Here is a 26,699-nt window from a genome sequence, read left to right as displayed (position 1 = left end):
AGGTTGGTCTTTCAAACTGGTCAATTCATCTTTTAATAGAATATTAAACAGAAATGTTAGCTACAAAAACTCCATCTTGATAGCCATGGCAAAAGCAGCTGTTGTGTCAGACACTTTTCAAGGCCTAAGTAAATTGTGGCAGGCAACATTCTGTAAAACCTTGCATGCAAGCAAGATGCAAAGCTACTGAGGAGTTTAGGAATATTTAGTAGGTTGAATATATTTAACAAGAACAGAGGATGTGAAAGGGAAACTGAACAGGTTAATAAGTTCTTTCCAGGTTTTGGATATTGAAGTGGAAGCTCACCTACTAATCATTCAGCATGTCCTGTGCCACCAGAACTAGAGGTGGTCAAACGAAATTGTCGTAGGACCTGGATTCAGACATAATCAGAGGCAGTTCATGCAGTAGCTGCTCACTGAAGAGAACCCTGCACATGCAGGTTTTGTGAACTGAAAGGGAGACTGGACATGGAAGGGAGATCCGCTGCAAGTTACTAAACAGTTAAACTGCAACAACCTCAGGAAGTCCTCTGGACTGAAAATAGCTCACAGCAGCAGGAACGTTTGCAGGAGTTATAATATATACTTATCCTGTTCCTGTTCTCCCTTAGGCACCCATTTCTGGCCACTAGTGGAAGCTCTCTCTCTCTCTCCCTTGTATTGCACAGTTTCCCAGGACAACCACTTCTCTGGTCTTTGATCTCAGTATTTCTCCCCAACAAATGCCAGTCTGGTCATGAACTCTTGTGCTTGACCTTATTTCTGCTATTCACATACACACACTGGCACCTCCCACAAACTAAAAGAAACCCCAACTCATCCTTGTGAAATGGAAAGTTAAAATCCTTGCCAATTAAGTGTTACATATGTAACTCAGGAAAAGGGCTCTTGGGTTTGTTTTGGTTTGGGGATTTTTTTTTTCAGTAGATAAGACCTTTGATGGAGAAGGGACACAGTAACTTATCCCTAGGGAAACTTGTATTAGTGGAAACAGTTCTGCTTACGGTACTATGTCTACTTAATACAACACCCCATTTATCCATGAACAGAACTCTTGGGAGTCTGAAGTACTGTAAGAGGGGACTGGGTGAAAAAAAAAAACAAACCCACAACAAAAACCAAAACAAATCAAGAGTTCAAATAAAAGGTTTTTGCAATGAGGTGGAGGCTGCTCCATGAGCCTTTTATCTCCAGTTCTTGCCAGAAGTGCTGCTCTAACATCAATCTCTTGATTTAGCCAGTGGAGAAAAACATAGTGTTTTCTGTTCAAGATCTGAGGACTAAAAATTTGTCATGCTATGGCAGAAAAGGTTTAACTAGCTCTTTGCTTTAAGCAGCCATGCACATTGCAGTTGCCAAATCCCTGCTAAAGGGGAAGAATATGGTAGAAAACACATGACATGGTACAGACTCTACCTGTACCTCCTTGGATGCAGCTTTTGGTTTCAGGTTTTTGCACCTGCAGGGTCCTGGGGAAGACCCAGTTGATTTTTCTTCTTATCCTTGATGCCGTTTTCCTCCATCAGCTCTGCTACTTGGTAACACAGACCCTTGCAAGCACCCATCTCCCATGGGCAAAGGCCACTTCTCTGGTCCTGGTGAGAGGTGCCTAGTCCTGCGAAACATGCATAAGCTAAGGCTGGTGACAGCACAGGGGAAGTTGGTCCAACAATGCTGAGGTCTGCACTCTACAGCATATTGTCACCATGGCAGGGAATGTGTCTGCTGCTCACTGAAAGACCCTGGACTCCGTCCTGCACTAACTGCTGCTTTAGGGAGCTGTGTTCTCAGCCAGCTAGTGCTTGTACAGGGCTGCTCCAGACCTGTAGGAAAGGTGTGCGTCTGCTTTGGCTAGGAATCAGCTGAGCAGGTGCTCTGAAAGGTTAGGTGATAGGTTGGACTCGATGATCTTAGAGGTCTTTTCCAACCTGGTTAATTCTTTGATCCTGAGGAAAGCAGAATCAGAATCAGACTGACTCTGTTAGAGGGTGCAGTATCCTCACATGCAGCAACACACTGATGCTCCTTGAACAGTTCTGGAAATCCCCCATGAACCCCAGGAGAAAAAGCATCCACAAGATTACGAAGGAGAGCCCAGAAAATGCTGCACAAACCACTGTGCCCATTGGCTGTATCTGTCAGATGTGCAATTCCTCAAATGTGTGTCTCCAGCAACCTAAGTCTGCCTCCAGTGTTGGCAATTGTCCATTGAGAATATTCATCTTGACATATCAAGTAATTTTAATTTTTTTAAAACAAATCTGACTATACTAAAGTAGTTCTTCATTTATTGATATTTGAGGCACACCATGGTTATCTTGAGGTTTGAATTTAGTACTCAATGGATTAGGACAACCACGAATTAAGCCTATGGCTATAGAGAGCCTTCAATACACATACATGAGTTGCAATAATAATGCATACAGCATTTCGTACATTGCTGGTACTAATAACTAGAAATCGGTTCTAAGTAAAAATGTGATTTTGAGAAGCCTCTATGAGTACAGGCATGTAAGACACACATCCGTACACAAATGTAAATGCTACTTTGAACGGACATACACTTAAATATAATCACAAGTCAGAAAAATTAAGATGAACCAATCTATTAGCTTTGCATTTGTTATCTCCCAAACTATGCTAGCACTTATGTATGGTGATGCTAAATGGCAGGTAGAATGCTGTAACAGAATGACCTAAATTAGCCGAGCCAGGGAAAGCCTCCCTGTTTTGTGATCCACAGTTTGTAAGTGATGTTTTCATAGGATGATTCAGGCTGGAGGCCTGTAGTACAAAGTGCAGTTCAAAGTACGGTCAGCTATGAGGCCAGGGCCTTACACAGCTGGTTCTTGGAAATCTTAGAGGGAGACTGTATAGTCTTCCTAGGCAACCTGTTTGGCTGCTTGACTGAACCTGTTCTGTCCAGTTTGTCTTTTTAAGTTTCTCCTTGTATCCAGCCTTACAGACAGATTTGCTTCTGACTTTGTCTCCCTCCCTGACACAATAAGCTTGGGCCCATTTTCTCAACAACTTCCCTGCAGATATTGGCAGGCTGCTCTTAGGTACCCCAAAACATGCTGAAAGCCTAGCTCCATCAGCTTACACTCACAGGGCCTGTGTTCTGAGCCCTGACTCCTTTGGTGGCCCTCCACTAAACTCACAGGAATTTATCAGCCTTCCATGATTTTGGGGTGCCAAAACTGAGCACAGTATCTAGATATGGCCTAATAAGTATTGCATAGAGGGGGTAATCAGCACCTCCTAACGATCTGCTGACTTTGCTCTCGTTAATACATCTCACAGTGTTGTCTACCAACCCCGCCAAGTGATTTTCAGCAGAACTGCTGCCTAAACTAGCCAGTCCCTGACTGTATCATTGCCAAGGGCTCTTTCTGAGCAGGGACTAGACTTAACATTTCTCTTTACTGAACTTCATGAGGTGGTTCTACCCTTCCAGGGATTCTATGTGCTCTGCATGGCAGTGTATTGACTGACTTGTCTCATTTTGTGGCATTGTAGAACTTCACAAGCAAGCACTCTGCCATCTCCATGTTAAATGTGACACATCCCAGGACAGTTCCCTGTGGTACCCCCAGTTGTTACCAGCCTTGAGGCAAAGTAGCCCTTGATCAGTTGCCATGTGAGCCAAATCATCCATCCACTGTTTCTACTCATCTCATTGACTAATACCTGCTGTGCCCAGAACTAGGCTGTTTATAGGTGCAGCTTCTTCCCATTCTAGGAATTACATCTTCATCTCCCAGCTCCATCCACTATGTAATATTTACATCTCTAACTGGTAAAGCTAATCTTGATTCCTGCCTACTGTGTAAATGCCTGTTTCTCCCTTGATCTCTTGCTCCACCTCAGCAGTACATCACCTAACCTTTCATCTCAACTGCCCAAAGTGCTCCCTTGGGCACAGGCTTGCTGAGGGGATTAAGTGATGGCACACTGCTACATTCTAAACCTGTTACTGGTCACCTTCACAGATACTGCTTCCTGTCAGGAAAGAAAGTGTTGGTGTGACTTGGTAACCACATGACTGTTCATGCAGCGAAGTGAATTCCCCATTCCGCTTTTGGCAGGCTGAAATACTGCAATTTTTAAATGCATAGAGCCATTTTGTCAATAGATTACTGAACATCACCAGCATCCCAAATTTAACACATTACTTATAAGGGCCACTTACAAGAATCTGTATTGGTGCCTATACAAGTTTGTATTTCTTATTCATTTCTTACACGTCTTTTGGACCCCTTTTTTTTTTCCTGTAGGGTATTCTCAGGGTTTGCAAAGTGTATTTATTCCCTACTCCATTCCACCATTTTTAGTTTGTTATCTGTTTTCTTTTTGCACAGCCCTGATTTTCATCCACAGCAGATGACTGCAAACAGGTCCAGTTCCAGTGATGGTGGGAGATGAACCTTCTTTCTCAGGGGTTGTTTTTAATTACTGCTGCTCATCAAAACCTCATGGGCCAGTGAATATACAGTAAACAGCAGAGTGCTAACAGATTAGACAGATTTTTGCTTTTACCTCATAGAATTTCACATTCCTTTTCTGTATGAAAAAAAACATTACAGTATTACAGAATTAATAAGGTTGGAAAAGACCTTTGAGATCGAGTCAAACCTATCACCTACTATCTTCTAATTAACTAAACCATGGCACTAAGTGCCTCATCCAGCCTCCTTTTAAACATCTCCAGAGATGGTGGCTCCACCACCTCCCTGGGCAGCACATTCCAATGCCAATCACTCCTTCAGTGAAGACTTTCTTCCTAACATCCAGCCTAAACCTGCCCTGGTGCAGTTTGAGACTGTCCTCTTGTTCTGTCACTGGGGGCCTGGGAGAAGAGACCAACTGCCACCTGGCTACAACCTCCCTTCAGGTAGTTCTAGAGAGCAAGAAAGTCTCCCCTGAGCCTCCTCTTCCTCCAGGCTAAACAACCCCAGCTCCCTCAGCCACTCCTCATAGGGCTTGCACTCCAGCCCCCTACCAGCCTTGCTGCCCTTCTCTAGACACATTCAAGCACCTCAACATCTCTCTTGAATTGAGGGGCCCAGAACTGGACACAGTACTCAAGGTGTGGCCTGACCAGTGCCAGGGGCAGAATGACTTCCCTGGTCCTACTGGTCACACTATTCCTGATACAGGCCAGGATGCCATTGGCCTTCTTGGCCACCTGGGCACACCGCTGGCTTATGTTCAGTCAGCTGTCGACCAGTACCCCCAGGTCCCTCCCTGGCTACTCTCCAGCCACTCGGTCCTCAGCCTGTAGGGTTTGTTGTGGCCAAAATGCAGAACTTAGCCTTGTTAAAACTCATGGTGTTGGACTGTGCCAGTTTATCCAGCCTGTCAAGGTCCCTCTGCAGAACTCTCCTCCTACCCTCTAACAGATTGACACCTGCTCCCAACTCAGTGTCGTCTGCAAACTTACTGAAGGTGGAATCAATCCCCTCATGCCAATCATCAATGAAGATATTAAACAGGACTGGGCTCAGCACTGACCCCTGGGGGATATCACTAATGACTGGCTTTTTATTGAAATAAACATGGTTCTCCTCATTTTGAGCTATTAGATAAAACTAACAAGAAGGATCAGTACTGAGTTACTAGGAACCTAAGGCAGAAACATCAAAAGAAACTGAGAAGATATAGAAGATAAATGCTGTTTAATTTTTTCATATGTGCTGAGTTTCTTTAGCACATCACACTTACATTCTGAGGAGTTTTCCATGACTACTGCCAACCTTTGACTGAATTCAGATGTTGCCTGCTATGTTGAGCAACAGTGCACTGTATTCTCCATGAGGACTAGAACTTTCTCCCTAGTTTGGTAGGTCTCCCCTTCTTAGCCACTAAGACCATTTCCACAGGAGTCTATGCTGTATGAATGTGCTAGTTTGAAGCAAGCTGGAATGTTTTGGTAAAAGAACTAGATAATGGGCAGTGAAAAGGAAAACATGGTTGTGTCAACTCCTTTCACAGTCATGCTGAGAACTCTGGGAAGAAGAAGTAAACATTCTCCATTTTGTCTTTCATTCTGCCTTTGCCTTCAGACCTAGTCACATCTCCTTAACCCCACTGCCACTAACCTTCCTTCTTAACCTCTTCTCTGCACCTCTATTCTTCCTGGGAACTGGGGTAAGGTTGAGAGGGGCAGAGGGAAGGTGTTGGGGTGGTTTGAGAGCCCCTCCTGGGGATTCAGGTTTCTGGGAGGGGAGTTGTGCTTCTGTATTGTTTATCCTTTGTATATTTCTGTATATAACTGTATATATTGTAAATAGCTGCTTGTATATTTGCTGCTGTAAATAAATAGCTTCATTTATATTCCCAGAGGCCATCTGAGTTAGCTGGGGCAAATTCAAAAGTGTGGGGGGGCGGGTAAGAGCCCAAACCATCACAATGAAGAAAAGTAAAATCCATGGCTCAGACAAAGAAAACAACATGTAATACCTTCAAGTCTTGCTACCTGGTTTCACTACAGTCTACTTCAGCACATTAAAAATGTGAACATGTAAGAAGGAACACAAGAGGCACAACCCAGCAAGCACTGGGGGTTCTTGCCAATGGACATTTGACAAGCACAGAACCCAAGACCAAGGTTTTCAGCATACACTCTTGACTTGCCCTTTCTTACAAGCACAGCACAGAACTGTTCCACGTAGGGAATTAAAACACTAGAGGTTTCAGAAAACTAACAGAAATAGCAGAAAGGAAGTAAACACATCTGTTTACTTCAACAATCATGGTTTTTACATGGTGGCATTTCTCCCTTGCCATACAGTAAGCTGTCCTGTTCTAGATTCTTTCCAGTCTCATACTCAGCATTTCAGTACCTCTCGCCTACAGGCATGTGTTTGCAGTGGATTACCAAAGGACAGGAAAAAGTATGATGCTCATGTCTCTTAAAGAAAGTTGCAGGCTTAGGACTAACTGTCCTACCAAAGAGATAAATTTGTCTGAAGGACTGAACAGTCCCAAGGGGCAGATAGCCCATCCCAGAGGGGGGACACAGAATACTGTAATTTGTTATTCCATCCTGTGTCCTGCATCTCCTGCATATAAGGGGCAGACCCCCCTGGTTACAGCTCTCTCTCCCCTCTCCACTCCCAAGTGCACGCTAGCTGCTGCCGTCACTTTGGTTTGTGTGGGAGTGAGGCCTGGCTGCCAGGCTATTTCTCACTGCCTAGCTGAGGCCTACTGTGGGCCTCCACCGGGGCAGCGGGGGGGAGCAGTGAGGTCTAAAACAGGCTTATTGAGGCCTAGCGGAGAGAGAGGTTTGGCTGGTGGAGGCTTTGGTTTGGGGCCCAGCTTGGTTTGGGTGTGTGTATGTCCTCTGCACCTTGGTACCGTCCGTGTTTTGATTTACTTTTGTAAATGGTATTTCTGTTTAACCTCCAATGTGTTTTATTGCACTCCTTTGGGGCAAACTACCTTCTGTCCCAGCTCAAGGCAGGACAGGGAACATCGGCTATGGGTAGCTTCCAAGTGGGTTGGCATGCACTAGCTATAAATATGACGCCATTCTCGGCGCAGTTACTAGTGTAGGAGCAGTCAGCTGCTATCAGGCACCAGAGAAGGCTCTCCCAAACACTCTCCACCATGCTGCATGTGGTGTCAGTATGCTATGAGCTCCAGTGGTGAAATCCGTGCAGTGAAATCTCATTCTAGATTAATTAAAGCATGGATGTGCACGCAGATGCACAGGGGATAACCAGAATACAGCAGATCTTCAATGACACTCAAAGCAGTGTGTCTTAAACGACCACTTTGCCAGTGCTCCTGGCAGAAACAGCTCTGACCACTGAAACTCAGAAGTATTTCACAGCAGGCCTGGACACAGACCACTGTCCTCTTGTACAGTCACTAGTTACAAGCAGAATACCTAGACAGGACACCTGCAGGGGAAATGAACAACAAAAAACATGTCCAAAGATCTGAATTTATGCAGTTAAAAAAATAACTAAATGAAAATGCCTTCTGATATCAAGACTGTGACAGATGAATTGGACCTAAAAGGCTCTGAAGAAAAATCCTTGAAGTTCCTGTCTGAGATCAAACTCTCACTGCTTCTGCAATTAATAGAATGTAGAAAGGTGGTGGAGACAGCAGAAAAATGTGAGGGTGAGGATCTTCCTAGGTTTAGTAGAGGTAATGGCTATCAGGAGCATCACATTACCAAGAATATGGAATCAAGAGGTTTAAATAGGGAATCCACATTGAGAAGCTTCCCAGTTGTCAATGTCATTAATCCCAGAAATTTTAACTGAAGAACATTTTGGGTTTCTTTTAGTGTCTTTATAACAAAATGGGATGACACAGCCAGTTAATAAAGTCCTCATCAGTTTTGTATCTAAATAGGGTGGCAGACCCTAAGCTGGCTTCAGTGTTAAGAATTAGCTTTTCTTGCTGAGAATAGGAACTGTAATGATGCCACTGCTTGTTTGGGTACAGAAGCAAAGCCACCAGTCACCTCCAGACCACTCATGCAGTCCTTGTTTAGGAAGGCCAAAGCCACATTAGCTCCCAAAGACAGGCTTTTGCAAGCAATTGTACCTATGTTGCCTCTCTCGAGATGAGAGATCTCAGGGCCTGTTGGCATAAAAAAAATTGCAATATGGCAAGATATCTTCAGAAGAATGGTCCTGTCCTTAGAACTAACAATAGAAAAAACTGTACTGAAAACTGCAGTGTGCCCAGACCAACCTAGGTATGCATAAAAAAGTGGTCCTTTTCTAGAGTAACTCTTGGACCATGTCCCTGTCTCTCTTAGTACAGAGGTTAAAAGACTGAATGCCATCCAAAAACTTTTCACTCAAACAAGAATTCCTACAGGGACAAGGCAATAGAAAGAAGACCTTTCTCAGTGAAGCTCATCAAGTCAATCTTAAGAAGGAAGCAGCTGCTAACATGACAACAGACCACACAATAGAAAAATGGCATGAAAAGCACCATTTCATCAGGAAATTTAAAGAAATAAATAGGCTATTTGGCACTGTCCATACAAGCTTACAGAACATGTGAGGGAGAATAGAACAGTACAGCTTCCCCAAGACTGCAAAAGCATTCTCCAACCTTAAGCAGGAAGTTCTTTCAGTAAACGTGCATACACGTAGTCACAGACAAAAGGGTTACAATTCTATGTATACAATACAGACAGCATCTCAAAGCTCCACCTTCATTTTTAATACTTTATGCCAAGTATTTGTATATATAAACCACAAGAATATGTGTGTGTGGATCAAACTGAAGGAAGGCTCTGACTGTTGACAGCTGTTTCGCAACTCTACAGGCTCCAAGAGAACCACTATTTTACACTGAAAACAAGTATTTGAGGCTAAACGCAATACAAGAGTTTTCTGTCGTGAAGGCTCCGGTATACAGCAGCAATAGACTACATATTCTGCACTGTTAATACTTTCTTTTTTTTTAGGGTGATTGTAATTGGCTCTTTTAGCTAAACTTGCATAAACAGAAAGAAAAAAAAAAAGGATGGCAAGCTATGTTCCAAATACAACATCAAATAGTAGCACAAACGTTAAGGAGGCAGTCACAAATTTTGAACAAATTAAGTATGAATTTAAAGTGTCCTCCTGATATACCAAGCAAACTGAATATGATAGCACTGTGGCAATAGTTCTGTGCTACGGCAATCTCTCACTTGGTTATTTTGAATAAATACACAAGTGGAAGGCAGGCAATAGAATCACAGAATCAACCGGGTTGGAAGAGACTTCCAAGATCATCCAGTCCAACCTAGCACCCAGCCCTATCCAGTCACAGTATCACAGTATCACAGTATCAACAAGGTTGGAAGAGACCTCACAGATCATCAAGTCCAATCCTTTACCACAATTCTCAAGGCTAGACCATGGCACCAAGTGCCACGTCCAATCTTGCCTTGAACAGCCCCAGGGATGGCGACTCCACCACCTCCACGGGCAGCCCATTCCAGTGTCCAATGACTCTCTCAGTGAAGAACTTTCTCCTCACCTCCAGCCTAAATTTCCCCTGGCACAGCTTGAGGCTGTGTCCTCTCGTTCTGGTGCTGGCCACCTGAGAGAAGAGAGCAACCTCCCCCTGGCCACAACCACCCCTCAGCCTCATCCAGTCTTTTCTTCAACACCTCCAGGGATGGTGACTCCACCACCTCCCTGGGCAGCCCATTCCAATGGCAAGTCACTCTCTCTGTGAAGAACTTCCTCCTCACATCCAGCCTATACTTCCCCTGGCACAACTTAAGACTGTATCCCCTTGTTCTGTTGCTGGTTGCCTGGGAGAAGAGACCAACCCCCACCTGGCTACAACCTCCCTTCAGGTAGTTGTACACAGCAATGAGGTCACCCCTGAGACTTCTCTTCTCCAGGCTAAACAACCCCAGCTCCCTCAGCCTCTCCTCACAGGGTTTGTGCTCCAGGCTCCTCACCAGCTTTGTTGCCCTTCTCTGGACACGTTCCAGCACAACATTTTTCTTGAATTGAGGGGCCCAGAACTGGACACAGGACTCAAGGTGTGGCCTGACCAGTGCTGCGTAAAGGGGAAGAATAACCTCCCTTGTCCTACTGGTCACACTGTTCCTGATGCAGGTCAGGATGCCATTGGCTCTCTTGGCCACCTGGGCACACTGCTGGCTCATCTTCAGCTTACTATCTATCAGTACCCCCAGGTCCCTTTCTTCCTGGCTGCTCTCCAGCCACTCAGTCCCCAGCCTGTAGCGCTGCTTGGGGTTGTTGTGGCCAAAGTGCAGAACCCTGCACTTGGCCTTCTTAAATCTCATCCCATTGGCCTCTGCCCACCCATCCAGCCTGAGCAGACACTGATTCGATATAACGGAATTCTTAAAAAAATACCAACAAACTAAACCAGGAAAAAAACTACCAAAACACAAGAAGTAGAAGCTTAGGTGAAAAACAAAACACAGCTAATGTTTAGCTTTCTGCAGAATTTAAAATAGTATCCCATGCAAAAAAACCCCAAAACCCCCTGTAATCCACTGTCACATTTGTTAGACTCTGACGCTCAACTACGTAATCATTAGAAGGGATATGTACTTTTTGAATACTTTTTCCTGTCCCTTCTACGAATACAAGCAAGTTTGGCAGAACTTGATCTTCATTACTGCAATAATCTTTCTTTACTTTAACATTCTTACTAAAGACTCACCTCTTCCCTAATATAAAGGCCAAAATCTGAACTCAACTATCTAAATCCCTCCAAATTCACAATCTCGGGTTGTGCTGGGGAAAGTATGGGCTGGATGTTAGGAGGAAGTTCTTGCCAGAGAGAGTGATTGGCATTGGAATGGGCTGCCCAGGGAGGTGGTGGAGTCACCATCCCTGGAGGTGTTGAAGAAAAGCCTGGATGAGGCACTTAGTGCCACGGTCTAGTTGACTGGATAGGGCTGGGTGCTAGGTTGGACTGGATGATCTTGGAGGTCTCTTCCAACCTGGTTGATTCTGTGATTCTATGAAATTGTTTCTCTTTTTTGGTTTACAGTTTGTTTTGTATTTGGGAGCACAGAGTTGGCTACTTCTGCGTCAGGGGAGTCCTTCCTTGTAATTTCATTGGATAATGCAGGCCAGATATTGGAAGACAACTTCACAATTTTGGCAAAGTACCCTAGCTTTGGAAGTAGTTCGATTCACAAGACAACTGAGACAACTATTAGTTCCCTAGTTGAACTACAGAAAATGTACACACCTTTTCCCATATGCACTGCCGTTGGGTAGTAGCCTCATGACTTTTATTTTGCAACTTGATGTCTGTGAAACAAGCAGTATGATGGCTGTATTTAGAATCACAGAATATCTTCAATTGGAAGGGATCACTGAGTCCAACTCCCTGCTCCCTTCAGGACTACCTAAAAAACAAAATGCATGTCTAAGGGCATCACCCAGATGTTTCTTGAATTCTGACAGGCTTGGTGCTGTGACCACTTCCCCAGGGAAACAGCTGCAGTGATTGACTACTCTCTCAATGAAAAGCTGATGTTATAAATGAGGGAGATAAAGAAATCTGGCTCATGGGGGCCCAGCTGAAGAAATTAAAAGCAGCAATGACGCACATATGAGGGCACATATGAGGGAAGGAGAGAACCATCCCAGGCTACTAAGAAAGTTTACTGAATCAGTGGGAAAGACTGGGTATAAAGAGAGGTCATACTGAAAGACTTGAGACATTGTAGAAGGCATCATTACCGAAGGGTACTGAAGACTGTTGGTATTAGGCAGCTTTGAGAGTCTTGTTTTGAGATGGTTTGTATGTTTCCCTCTTCTGCCTCATGTTGCATTTAAATGGATGCATCCTTAACTATATCCTCCTATCCATGGAAGTTAGAATACTCCTTTGCCTACCTACTCCTAACTTGTCACCAGTGACACTTGCCCTCAGCAGTAGTTTCATCTTTCCATAAACACGTTCTGGTAACTACTTTCAATTCTATGCGTGTTCTTACAAAAATTTCAACACTCCAACCTGTTCCTCCAAATCAGAGAAAGCAACATATCCTCAGTTCTCCTCTCTTAAAATAAATACTAACAATGATACCATTACTGACTTAGCTTCCCTCATCTAGGCTTTTATCTTGAAGTGAAGAGTCCCATCTCTGGTCATCTGCTTTCCCATCTTATTTGCTGCCCTTTGACATCACTCTAGCACCTTTCAAATTAATAACTTATTTCTAATATATCACTTTTCACACAACATACTACAGCTTTTCCATCACCAAACCACATAGAACATAGCAGAAGACAGATGGAAGGTAAACAAAATTGTCTTTTTCTCCCTCCCTCCTGCTCTTACCATTTGAAATGTCTGTGGAAGGACAGCAGAAAACAGGGGAAACACAAGTGCAGCTCCTACTGCCTTTCAGTATGTTGCAGGACAAAAGCTCCAGAGAAATGGTGATGTCTATGAGGCTCACGTAACATGTTACTGCATCTACAAATATGACTAAAATCCCCCATGCTGCTTAAAATGACCGCCTTATTGTTTTGTTAAACATAGATTAAATATTCTTCTGCTCTTTAAAATGTCTTTAGTTTACAGGATTTTAATTTTGCTCAATAGAAACATAACAGCAAGGAACATAGAAACTTCTAAGTTTAAAATCTACCTACCAAAAAGCCAATTGTTCCAAACCAGATTATTTCAAGGTGCTATGACCTTAGAATAAAGCTGCTTTACATTATCTGCATGTTGTCTTATGGGAAAAAAAACAAAGAGTGAACCTTTTAGGGCAAGAATGCTTTACTCTAGCACATTATTTTATATTATAATTACTATTATTTAGACTGTTAAAGAAATCACATTCTCTTATACCACAGCTGCCAATTTGGACAATTGTAGCTACAGAAAATTAATAAAATGGCACAATTTTGATAGTCTTACAGAATATCTAAATCCTTCAGCTCTCCAGATCAGTTCAGAAACACTCAACAGATTTCTGAACTGCATTTTTTTAAAAAATAAAATTACTTCCAAATAAGCAGGCAGCATATAAAGTAACACTGATTTAATTTTCAAACCACAGCATTGCTTTGCACTGACACACGTGAGGTAGGATACAAGTATCAGAAGTACAGTTAGTCAAGTGAAACATCCCATATGATGTTATCCCTCCTCCAAAGAAATATGTTAAAGCTAATTCCAGCTTATCACATGATTACTGAAATAGTGATTTGGAGGGGCAGAAATTCATATTTGAGAAACTTCCTTCTTACATAGGTATTACATGATGCTGCTATCTCAAAAGAACCTACAATATGTAAAAATCTTCATTATAAAAATGAAAGTGCTACTAAAAAACACATCATGACTGCAGTGAGGCATTGAAAAAAAGGTAAGCATGAAACCTGTTATTGCATATACACACTGTGTAATACTGTGCCTGTCCTGCCTACACAAATATAATGGCACTTGGTGAACTCTGCAGAAGTCACATCCCTTAGACAGCAGAATGTGAAGAACTTTAAGTAAATTGGGTGGCTACTCTGTACTTTTATCCCAGCTTTCAGCAATCAGCTTACTTTTCCCACAAGCAACAAAATACCATAGGCTGCACTATGAGTGTCCCAAGTATGTTAGCCACACCTACTGAAACAGCACCAAGTCTGCTGACATCTACGGAATATAAGTCACTTCTGCCAGCATTAGGAAACCGCCACTAAACTGGTAAACAACTTTTGTAAAGGCATCATCTAACAACCATTCAAAGGCTGAATGGCAATCTGTGAGCATAACAAGACTCAAGAATGCACTCTGGTTCTTGTGACTGGACAAAGGGTTTAGTGAGGTGAATTTCATCATTTTGGTCATCATAAAGACATCAGAACAGTGGGATGGCCATCTAGAATGCATCTTAATCATGTGTTTGTAGTCCTGTAGCCTTGGGCAAACACGGTGGTGTGCATGAATATGTTTCTTAAAAAAACTAATTATTTGTAAAACATATGGTGCACCTACCTTGGTGAGGTTGAGATGAATTAATCTCTACAATACATATACAGAAAACAGACAATTAAACAAACAACAACCAACCAACTAAAAACGTTCCATCCACAAACTCATATTTTTCTATGTCTGGGGTATACAGTTTTAAAACACAAGTATGCTCTTTCCATGACATGTTAGCATATTCAAAGATATCAATGTACTTGGGTTTGTACTTCTATTTGTGCATGATAAATGTATTTAAGAACCCCACAGAACCACAGGGATGTAACTTGCAGGATCCAAAAACTACTGAGTGTGTTTCACAAAAGCAGGCTTTGATTATCTGTCAAAACCTGCACATGCAAAAAAATAGCAAGAAAACTGCAGACACCTCTCTGTGAAGTTCAGTGGTAAGTTTTTTAGAGTATTTAAGCTTCAGTTCTATTTTTTTCGAGTTGCTTAGAAAGTGATCATATTCATTTTCAGTGGAAATGCCTGTAATATGAACGCTTTTGGTGCAAATTCTCACGGTTTTGTTCACATAAGATTGAAATGTCAAAACAAAAAAATGTGAAAATAACTTAGAATAGCTTCAATTTTGCTAAGAAATAGAGCCAACTGGCAGTCAAGTATTGCTAATGCAAGGATTCTAGATTATCCTATGCAGAACAGGTGTAGTCACACTAGAAGTTTCAAGCAATTTCAGTTTCCTTCCTATTAGATGATTAGCTAGCCCTAAATATTATCTCAGTTGGTGACAAGTAAAAAAATTCCATTCTTCTGAAATCAGAATGACTAATTCTTAAACACCAGTGTCAAAATTACAATCACTGTTTGCATTGTGCATATGAACTAGAGATCACTGAGAGTCTCCTGTTGCACTGCAGCAAGAAAAAGTAATCTAACACAAATAAGCCTAATTTGCTGCCAAGTACAGCAAGACACTTTGGTAATCTCACAAAAATTTCATACTGGAACTTGTTACAGCGAGTTCAACTTGATCTTTTAATGTAATACAGTACATTTTTATAAACTTAACATTATCATTGCAGAAGAGCATGCTAACTGAATGTTAGCAATTTATCTTTTATACATAATTATACTCTACTGTAGCTACTGTATGCAGATCTCAAAATGTTAGTACATAAAATATTAATTTTCTTTATGAAATGAGAATGAACTTAGAAGAGTCTGAAGGTAAGAAGGAAATATCTGCTGTGCCTATTTCTCAAGAAATAATGAATTACACATTATAACCCAAGAAATCAACATTTAAATTGCAAACATTAAACATTACGATCAGTAATGTGCATCTGTATTCAATGGCATTTAACCTAACCATGTTTATGCATATAAAGCCTCAAGAGTCTGCAGCAGTTTCAGCATCAATTTTTCATTTTTTTTATAAAATGGACTTAAAGATACATCTTCCATAAACGTTTTCAGTGCAATTCTGTCAAAGAGGAAAATATAAAGCTAGCTTTCAATCATTTAATACCATAAAAAACCCCCAACAACTTACATTTGCACTGCTGAAGCATAAGTAAGCCAGTTCTGTTGTGCCAACTATTTCAAAGTCAAGTAATTTCAAATCAACAATAAATTGTCTTTCTAGGCAGCACTTTCACTGTATCTATAGGTATAAATGTTGAAAAGCTGAACACTGGAGAGGGTGGAGCTGAGGCAGAAAACCTAATTGCTTATAATACCTTTTTCCATTGGTAACGAGAAATGTATAATGAAAATAATTATCTAAAGGTTTCTTTACTAATGATCTTACAGATTGGAAATCAGCAAATTAATGGTTTAGTATTATCCTTTTCTCTAATCTTTACAGGCCACCTTGCAACTATAACTTATTTATTGATGGATTATATGAAAAGGCTCCATAATTCAATGACATTAAATTTCTTAAATGAGAAATTGATTTTTTCATATATTGTCAACTGTAGGGAACCAGAGGGAGAACAGCACCTGAAATTATAATACATGTGCTTAGCTGAACAGTGTAGTAACCTATACATTTTGGTTCAAAAACAGTTTGAAAACTGTAGAACTGCATACAGGATACTGATTTAGCTATTTTGTTTCTTTCTTTTTTCTTTTTTTTTCTTTTTCCCCCTCCTCAGATTCTACCCACCCACCTCCCCCCCCAAAAAAGCCAAACTGAAGTGAAACAAAAAACCCCCACAAAAATTCCAAACCAAAAAAACCCCAACCTCTCCTAAGGTAGCACAAAATAAAAATGAAGCTTCATTCAGATCTTGAATACCTTGACAACAGTAATCCACAGCTGGTTATTCAACAAAAACTTAGCTCTTCATACAAAAAAAAGGCTCAAAAAATAAAAACAAACCAAAAAGAAGTACAATAAACTCTCAATAAAAGGTTCTCTCGTGAGGCAACCTACCATATACTACTGCTAAATACGAGTTTCCAAAAAACATTACATCCCATTTTCAGCACATTTTTCATAAACATGCAACTTCACTATAAAATACAAAACACTTGGCTCTCAAGAACAGCTTTATAAAGACACACTGCATCAATAAAATTTTTCTTTGTGATTAACTTTACAACGTAATAAGAACTGTATTTTCGCTAATGTTTATATATCAGATTTCTTATTATAATGTAGTAATAATTTGCTCTTTGTGAACATCATGTTCAGAAGGAAATATCTATACACATTAACATACTACACTATTAAAAACTCAGTTACAGAATTTTATTGATACAGTAGATTAATAAAAACTGATAGGGGAAGATAAAATGGGTAGGGTATTCAGTACATTATTTAATAACACACTGTTAAAATTAAAATATTTTAAATCCTTTTTGATTTTTCAATGCCACTAGAAGTCCAGAAATGTCTGGCATCAATACTGAGGTGTAAAACAAATCAAACAACTTCTTTCACAATTTGCATCTCTTGTACTATTCTGTCCAACATTGTTCAACTGCAAAAGAAAGCAATTGACCACCTCTGATGATAGGTAGGTGCTTAAAGGTAAACATTAGGTTAAATTCATGAAGAAACAAAAGACCTTTTTTTCCTTCTTAACAAATAGTGGCAAAAGAAAATGGCACTATTTGTTCAACTGATTATTTTTTTCACAGTTAAATGTCAACAAGAGTACAAATACGAACACTGACAGATATTGCTTGAGATCAATTTTCAACAAACTCCGTTCTTTTTATATCAATAGATCCAATAAACAGTGGGGTACTGTCAGTTTAAAGCTGCAGATAAAAGCTTTACAAGCACTTTAGAAGTCAGAAACATTAAAAAAGGAACTATTTACAGTTTTCTTCTTTAGTTCGTATGTCTACAAAGCCAGCGCACATTACACTTCACAAAAATCCACAGTTAATGATATCAACATGTGTGTGGCTAAAGCTTGTGACCTAAGGACTGCAAATGCAGGGGCAGTAAAATAGGTTTTGTCTTTTTTTTTTCCAGCAACCCCATTTATGCACTAACAGCTTCATTCAGTCTCAAGCTTTATATTAAAAGCATTCTTCAAAGCTTTCACCTGGAAGGCTGATCACTACACGTTCACTCATCGCCTTTCCCTTTTGGAAGTTCTGCGACGGACCTGTTTGGAGGAAAAAAACGTTTAAAAAAAGTTTTTACAGCAATGTTTTGAAAATTAAATATATTTTATAATGGAAAAAATGCTTCATCTTACAATAATCTTTGAGTAATGAATGATACTGTGTACAGTTACTCATTTTATCACACATACAAGTCTCAATGCCCAGGACATAACTTTGACATTACTGAGCCTGTACGTTTCCAAAATTCAACAATAATCCAGTTTACTTTTTCCAGAGTTTCATATGCTCAGAAGCTCCAATCACCAGATGTGTCCAAAAGTGTGAAGTCATTCACAGTTACATACTTGTATTAATACAAACATATTTGTATGAAATAAAAATATTTTAACATATTTTGATAAGCCAGTGGTAAGACAAAATTTGAAGAAAATCAGTTTAGGATTCTGCTCCAAGATTCCGTATTTATTTTCCAGTACTGTGAATTTCACATTCCTTTTCTGTATGAAAAAAACCCACATTATTTACTATTATAATCTATCTGATAAGAATAGACCTTAGTTACCCGGAAAATAATCTCCCTAAGGGACTATACAATTCAGGCAGACAGATAACAAAAACTATTTAGAGGAGAAAATCTAAGATGCATGATAAAACCTGATTATTTTCTAAGAAATGCAACGTTTCTGGGAAATCAAAGTCCAGTGCCACTACACAAGAATGGCAGTTGACAACCACCTCATTAATTCTGAAGGAAGCGTTATGTTCTAAGAACAGAAGTCATGCTCTGAACACCAATATTCAGAGGACGCCACAAAGACTCAAAGAAAATCTTAGACATTTCTCTTACATTGATTGTGGAAACTTCCTCTTCTTCCATTACTTCTTCTTGGGGAATGTCATCACTGACAGGTGAGCTACTCTGAAATACATCCATCTCTTCACTAGATTCATTCTCTTTACTGGCTGCTTGTTTGGAACGTCCTGCACGGCTACAATCAGAATTAAAATAAAGATCAGCTTCACAATATATGCATGTATAAACCCTATAAGAGCAAACACAATACTTTAGAAGAAGAACAGCCTCAAAATTCCATGTTATGTGATATTTTGTCTTATATACCTATCTAATTCATCCAGACACAGAAGTGGAAGTAGAAGGCTGGATAACAGCATTTTCAAACCAAATTCTTCCAGGAGTACAAGGGTCAATAATTTTTGCTTCTAGAGACGGAGACAGATTTTCTTTTTTCTTCAACATCACAAGAGAGGCCAAAAAGGGCTGACACAACAGTAACCAGCCAACAGGAAAAGTCAGACAGAGACTGAATTTTTGTTTGCCTTTCTCTTTTTCTCTCCACTTCAGCAGACATACTACTATAGGAGTTTATAGACAACAAAGTTCGAATAACTTCATCTATGTTTTTACAGATCTTGAGGAATCCATGTTGTTATTTATTAAATTAACACTATAACAAATCTAACCACAAATCTTCCAAGCTAGCTCATGCCAAGAGACAGGGATAATCAGGATAATCAAGAAAAGCCAACAATATCTTCAATTATCTGTTAGTCGTGAAAGCTGAATCACAAGTGAAAAGCACTTGTGAGAAGTAGTCTGCCCCAAACCTTAAAAAAAAATGAAGTCCACTAGATGTATATCCAAAGCTACACCCACATCACCATTCTGATTTAGGTCATTAGCACAGCTCAGAATCAAGTCACTGAATCATCCTGCTTACTGCAGATGCATCTTAGTGCACCTAAAACTAGGTGACTTTTTGGATGAAATTGAACTAGAAACTTTGTTCCAGGTGAACAAAACAACCACGCTTCAATCCCCCGTGGGAGCATACAGATCCAAACCAACTGTCCTCTAATAGTATCAAACCACACTGGTGGTGGGAATTTTTAGTCCTGAGGACCACGCAGAAATCTATACAAAAATCACTGAATTGCATACACTATTTATAGCCTAGTGGGGTTTCAGCATCCACCAACATGACATTCCTTTGAGAAACAATATAAATTAGCCAATACTCAGGTCCTGAAGACTTAAAGAAGCAATGGAATTGAAAAGGGTACAGAAGAATTATTCACAAACTAGGTTCATCTTTTTATATATATTATATATATAAGCCAGTTTACATGCACTAATTGGTAACCCAATTAGCTCTCAGAAATAGGTTATACGCTATAACCTCACAGGTAAAATCCCAAATTCTTATGCCAAATTATCCCTAAGGACCACAGAAAGCTTTAAGCATTTGGGTGATATGTATCCTGTCTTGGGGTACAAAGTGCTGCTCAGTCTATCAGCTCCTTTCAGTTAAAGCTGCTGTAGATACCATGCCAAAAAGAGACACAGGGTCTAAATAAAATACACTTTGAAGTCTGGGGAATTACTACAGTCTCACTTTTTTTCTTGCAGATATGGAAAAAGAACAGTCAAAATTTGCAAGGACTGATCACAAAGAATAAAAGATTCTAGATTTTTTTTAATGGAATCTAGAATTGATTAAAAAAATGTGAATAATCAACTTAATTGAGCTCCTCATGCCAGAGCAATGTACATACACATACATGAGCAACAGCCCTGTCTGTTACTGATCATGTGTCCTGATAGTTTACTTTTGGTTTAAAATAGGGTAAAGAAACACAGTGAATTCACTGATTTCACCAAAAAGTGACTCAGAAGCTACTTAAGTATATTTGATAAAGGACACTTATGAAAAATGCAACTTAGCACATGACCCAAAAAACCACTGCAGCTTGTTGGCATGCCTTCTCTGCAGTTTCCAGCTCTTGTTCCACTGCACAACTAGCAGTGGCTTCTGCAGTAACCAGGATAGTGCTGGGATCTGTGTTTCTAGGAGCAGAAGAGGCCTGACCTGAGGTAGGGAAACAGAACACTGGAAAGGTCAGGATATGGCATGTGCAAAATAAGAGAAAATGTAATTTGATGTGAAACCAGAATTTGAATGGAGTGTGCAAGGTTGTTCAGGCAAAGATCTCTGGTATGGAAGATCTCCAGGGACAGGCAAAAGGATACATTAAACTTCATAAGAAGATCAACATGATGCTAAACAAGCCCACAGGCTAGGTAACAAAAATGTTAGACTGCAGATGACTCTAGGTAGTGCCTGAAGGAATTTATCACCAGGTTTATCACCTCTGCTTTGCACACTTTGCATAAACACACAGAAAAGGTAGATACCCGTGGGTTCCTACAGCAGGTACACAAACATGAAGCTAGCCAGGAGGTTTACCTTTATGTTGGAGCTTAGTGCACCTCAGAACTTTCAAGAGCTACTATCCTCTGTAGATTATAGTGCATTTTACTAATCTGGAAATTGTTTAAGTGGGTATTAAGAAGGCCGCAAGGCAGAAAGTGAACATTAATTTAAGGAAAATCAGAATTAACAAAATTCTCCACAATACTGTTTCACTACAATAACAATTTGACTCCTCCTCCCCATCCAAAACAAATGGGAGCACGTTTCACTCTGTGAAGTCCTAATAAAGCCCAATCTTCAAGGCCCTCATGTGTTTTACTGACTTTTCTCCTAGAAAAGCAAAGCTACGCATTATGCTACCTGAGCACATTAAAATTACTTGTAGCCTCTTGCTCTGGTTTCAGGTAGTCTAGGAGAAGTAACTACAGAAAACACTGTAAAAATAACAATGGCAATTGGTTTTCTTAACTGTCAATTAACATATTCTGAAGTATTTCCAGTAAGTGATTGTTCGGGGGCACAGAGGCATATTTTTAATTTTTGCTAAACACAAATTTAGAAAATATTCACCACTTACACTTTTTTTTGCTGTGATGGTGGTGTTTTTGATCGCCTTCCTCGTCTTTTCTGTGGCGTAGACTGTGCTGATTCAACTGTACTAGTTTCAGATGGTTCTGCTCTGTTTTGAGGAAGACCCAAATTGCAAAGTATCAAATTATAACTAATGTCCAAGAATAAAAAAGATGCAGCTTACAAGAAGATAGACTTACCTCTGCTGTGTTCTTTTTTGTGTCCTATTTTGCCTGCCTTTTGGTTTTTGTTCAATGTTTTCAGTTTGTCTTTCTTCCTCTTCTTCCTCCTCTTCTGCTGCAGCTGCTGGTGGTTGTTTTTTTTTGTTCCTTTTTGATGATTTTGCTACTGGTTCTTCCTTTGGTGTTGCCCCGTTATTTCCTTTGGGAGGGCGTCCTCTTCTCCCTTTCTTTGGTGGACTGTTCTGTTCATCCTCACTTTCTATTACGTCTTCTTTCAGTCTTTTTTCCTCTTGCCATTGTGTTTCATCAGACTCTGAAACAACTGCAGGTCTCTTTCTTCCCCGTTGACTACCTCTAAGTTTCTGCTCTTGACCCAGTTTATTCAGGTCATCTATGCTTAGTTTCTCTTCTGATTCTGTGATAGCTGTTTTCTTCCTTCCTCTAGGCTTCTCTATCTCTGACTGAAAAGGTAAGATTATATCTTTAATGTTAAAAATTAAACTACCATATTAAACTCACATATGCAAAACTACAGAAACCTCCCCCAGCAAGGCAAAGAGTCTTCAAGTTATGCAAGTTGTCTGCTAACACTGTCTGCTACATACATGTCAAAAACTTTTGCAAAAGTACAAATACATACATACATATAAAATGTCAGGCAAGAGAGAAAGGTTATTTCAAAGATAAGCAATTAAAACATTGCTTCTGCATTTGTATCCTCAGCTGCATCAACTGGCTAGAACATCCATTACTGCATTTTTATCAGTACAAATTCATAAAGATATAGAGGATGGGAACTCTCAACCTGTGGCTTCAGTAGTGTCTTGAGCTGCAGGCTGCTTATATCTGGCTCCTATGCTGGCAGTGGCAGGGCACTAACATACAAAATGGTAAGCACCTGAATTTTCAGTTGTAGAAGGAAGTCCATGAATTAATGGTAGCTGCCAAAGCACTGATGTGAGAGCTGTACTAGAACTTGACATTTGCCCTGCACAGCAAAAAAACCCCACCAGATCCTTAAAAGAATCATAAAAAAGTTTATGTCAGAAGAGATCTCTGAAGATCACTGCATTCCAAGTATCTTGCTGTAGACAAGAACATCTTCCACTAGGATCGGGCTGCTCAAAGCCTCATCCAGCTTGATCGTCAGCATTTCCAATGACAGGGCATGCACAACTTCTCTAGGCAACCTGTTAAAGTATCTTACCATGCTTGCTGAAAAAAAAATTCTTCTTTGTGTCCAATCTGAACCCAGCCTCTTTCAGTTTTAAACCATTGACTGTTACCCCGTTCTACACACTCTGGTAAACCATCTTTCCCCATTTTTCTTATAAGCCCCCTTCATATATACATGAGGTCACAGTAAGGTGTCCCTTGAGCCTTCTCATCTCCAGGCTGAACAATCCCAAATTACTCTGTCTTTATGGGAGAGGTGTTCCAACTCTCTGAATACTTCTAATGGCTCTTCTCTGGACCTGATACAACAGCACCAGGTTTGTCTTGTAATGGGGACCCTAGAGCTTGGCACAGTACCAGGTGGGGTTTCACCAGAGTGGAGTAGCACAGCAGAATTACTTCCCTTGACCTGCTGGCCACACGTCTTTTAATGCAGCTCAGAACGTAGTTGGCTTACTAGGCTGTAAGTAACTACAGTAGATGATGGTGAGAAAGATGTTTGAACAATGATGGCATCTCCTATCAGTTCATGACTTCCATGACAAAACTGTTAATCTACACAGACACATCCTCATTATTATCCACTCTATTTTATTTTGCAGTGATTGTGCACGTGACCTTACAGCTGCATTGAGCAGGTAAGAAGTTGCAGCCAAGTTTCAAAGTAAAAGTTTCTCCACCAGGTGAAATAGTCTCATAACCTTAAAACTAATGTTTTACTCTATGATGTAATCTGGACAAATATTCAGAATAGTGATGTCTTTAGACCATGGTCTTTCTCCTCTCCAATTAAAAGTTCTGCTTTGCAATTAATACTTGCTATAATGTGCTCAACAGCTCCCCACAGACAAGCAAACAAAGGAAAAAAACCTACCAAACCCGCACAAACAAAAAAAAACCTACTAAACAAAAAACAAGTTCTGAATCAAGGTCTTCTAGCAGATTGCTCACACAGTCAAAGTGAAATACAAATGCCCTCAGAAACACTCAAAATACTGAACTTTGCTTTATCACTTAGCATTGTCAGTTACTAATTCAACCAGTTCGTAAGTTACATGTCAGCAGCTGTTTGGACCACCAGACTTTACAAGGTTTACAAGTGAAGTGAAGTCAGGAAACATCAGTAGTATTTTATGACAAGATGTTGTTGATTTTTCTGGTTTTGTTATAAGCCTATTTGCTTTCCCTACAAGATATCACAGCATAAGATGGTTATTTACACTTCAAGACAAGAAAATTTCAGGTCATTTTTCTAGCCAGTAGCTTATGTCCCAAGCAATCTAGAAAAATGCAGCAGATCAACATAAGAGCAGAATGTCAGAGAGTCAAATAAATATAGAAGCACAGACATCATGTATAGGACATCCTTAAGGCATCCTAGAAAATCCAATTGTAACAAATCTTATCTTGTTTGTATTATTACTTTTTCATGCATATCCCAAACACTACAAAATGTACAGGCTGCCAGCTGTTAAGGCACAAAGACTTGAAATTTACCAGTGATACGTGAAATCCTTATTTGACTTGCTCTTAGAATTACAATCATAATTTTCTTTGGTGGTTTATTTTTCTGTAGTCTGATACTGCTTGAGGCTCTTGTTTTTAATTTCATTAACATATTAAAGTACTATACCTAAGTAGAAGTACAAATATTTTTTTATTTACTCGTTAGCATTACTGATCTAACGGAAATACATTGACCCATCAGTAAGAATTAGTAAGGACAAGGCTACCACACTTATAGGCCTACCATCCTCAACAGCCCTGGTTAGTGGTCAAACAAATCCTCTCTGAGACAGACACATATGTCATTTTTCCCAAATGATCCTGACATTGTAAAAGAATAGCAGTGACACCATTCTACTAGTCTTTGTGCTTAACTGCTCTCACAGAACAGTTTATCTAACAGCACAAGCGATGTGCTTGTTAATCATTAAGACTATTTCACAATGTATTGTATTTGTCTAGAATTATCAGTTAGCTAACTGCCCTAAGAGTCTGTTAAAGATTGTATTACACATGATCAAACAACTTGAAAATCATGCTGCAACTTCTGCTTGTGATACCTGGCATTCAGAACCAAGCATTTTCCTGCCTTCATCTCAGCCCAAGTTGCATGCAAGAAAACAGAATCCATACAGCTATTTGGGTAACTGTCCCTTGAACTTCTAAAGCCAATGTCAAATCATGATGCTCTCTTCGTATTCTAAATAATCAGAGAACAAACAGTTGCTGTCCCTTACAGATTTTGAAAGGAAAAGATGTGGCTGGAAAATTAAAAAATTACTTAGCACCAGGGATGGGACAAGACAAAAAAAAGAATTACAATACATCAACATTATAATGAGGTATTAATGCTTTGCCAGCTGCAAGCAAGAAACCATGCATGATAAAACTTTCACCTCGAAAGACAATCTGAAATCTCAGACAGGTTATACTGCTATCCTGAAACTCCAGTATAGTTGATCATTCTTGAACTAATCCAATCAATTGTTCCAAAGATGGATTTCAAGTAAACATCAACATACTTCAGTTCCACAGAATTATAAAATTGCATTGTTTGGATATGACTTTTAAGATAATTACCCAACTCTGCTGAGTCTGATACTAAACCATGTCCTTTACCACAACAATCTTCTAAAATCCTACAGGGATGGTGATTTAATCACCTTCCTGGGGAGCCTATTCCCATGTCTGATAACTCTTAGTGAAGAAATTTCTCCTAACGTCCAGTCTAAACCTCCCCTGGGTGCCACTTGAGGCCACTTCCTCTTGTCATAGAATCACAGAAATCATTGAGGTTGGAAAGACATTTGAGTCCAACTGTAACTCAACTACCATGACCACTACATCTACATGTTCTTGAACACCTCCAGAGACAGTGACTCCACGACCTCCCCAGGCAGCCTGTTCCAGCATCTGGTAACGCTCTCAGTAATAGAAGTTTCTCTTAATGTCCAACCTAAGTCTCTCCTGGCACAACTTAAACCCACGTCCTCTTGTCCTACTGCTAGTTATCTGGGAGAAGAGGTCAACACCAGCCTCACTACAACCTACTTTCAGATAGTTGTAGAGAGCCTTCTCTTCTCTAGACTAAACCCCATCTCACTCAGCTGCTTCTCATATGACATGCCCTCCAAACCCCTTACCAGCATCACTGCTCTTCTATGCACATGCTCAAGGACCTCAATGTCTTTCCTGTACCGTGGTACTCAGAACTAAACACAGTACTCAAGCTGTGATCTCACCAGGACCAAGTGCAGGGGCACAGTCACTCCTGCTGGACACACTGTTTTTGATATAGCCCAGGATGCCATTTGCCTTTTTAGCCATCTGGGCACACTACTGGCTAATGTTCAGCTAGCTGTCCACCAGCATCCCCAGAAGGTCTCTCCTCAGCCTTCTTTTCTCCAGACTAAACAACTCTAGTTCCTTCAGCTGCTCCTCATAAGACCTGTTCTCTAGATCCTTCACCAGCTTCATTGCCCTTCTCTGGATGCACTACAGTACCTCAAGGTCTTTCTAGTAGCAA

The 26,699-nt window shown here is 40.3% G+C and overlaps 1 protein-coding gene across 4 annotated transcripts in view; it reads right to left on the bottom strand.

The window, feature by feature from the left end:
- Window positions 1–15,431: 15,431 nt before the first annotated feature.
- The window catches only part of PDS5B (PDS5 cohesin associated factor B), a 123,042-nt gene continuing 111,774 nt past the window's right edge, over window positions 15,432–26,699 (bottom strand). For 3 of the 4 annotated variants that reach the window (XM_064172853.1, XM_064172848.1, XM_064172861.1), the window contains exons 32-35: window positions 22,010–22,452; window positions 21,817–21,918; window positions 18,854–18,995; window positions 15,432–18,044 (exon numbers count right to left, since the gene is read on the bottom strand). In XM_064172853.1, the coding sequence (XP_064028923.1) occupies window positions 18,009–18,044; window positions 18,854–18,995; window positions 21,817–21,918; window positions 22,010–22,452 (723 nt within the window). In that variant the 3' untranslated portion in view covers window positions 15,432–18,008. The remainder of the gene's footprint in view (window positions 18,045–18,853; window positions 18,996–21,816; window positions 21,919–22,009; window positions 22,453–26,699) is intronic. The other variant, XM_064172872.1, reaches the window with a different exon arrangement.

The sequence above is a fragment of the Pogoniulus pusillus genome, chromosome 3, assembly GCF_015220805.1.
Source record: "Pogoniulus pusillus isolate bPogPus1 chromosome 3, bPogPus1.pri, whole genome shotgun sequence".
Classification (NCBI taxonomy): domain Eukaryota; kingdom Metazoa; phylum Chordata; class Aves; order Piciformes; family Lybiidae; genus Pogoniulus; species Pogoniulus pusillus.
The sequence above is the reverse complement of the archived record's forward strand: the minus strand, read 5'-3'. Positions and strand labels throughout refer to the sequence as shown.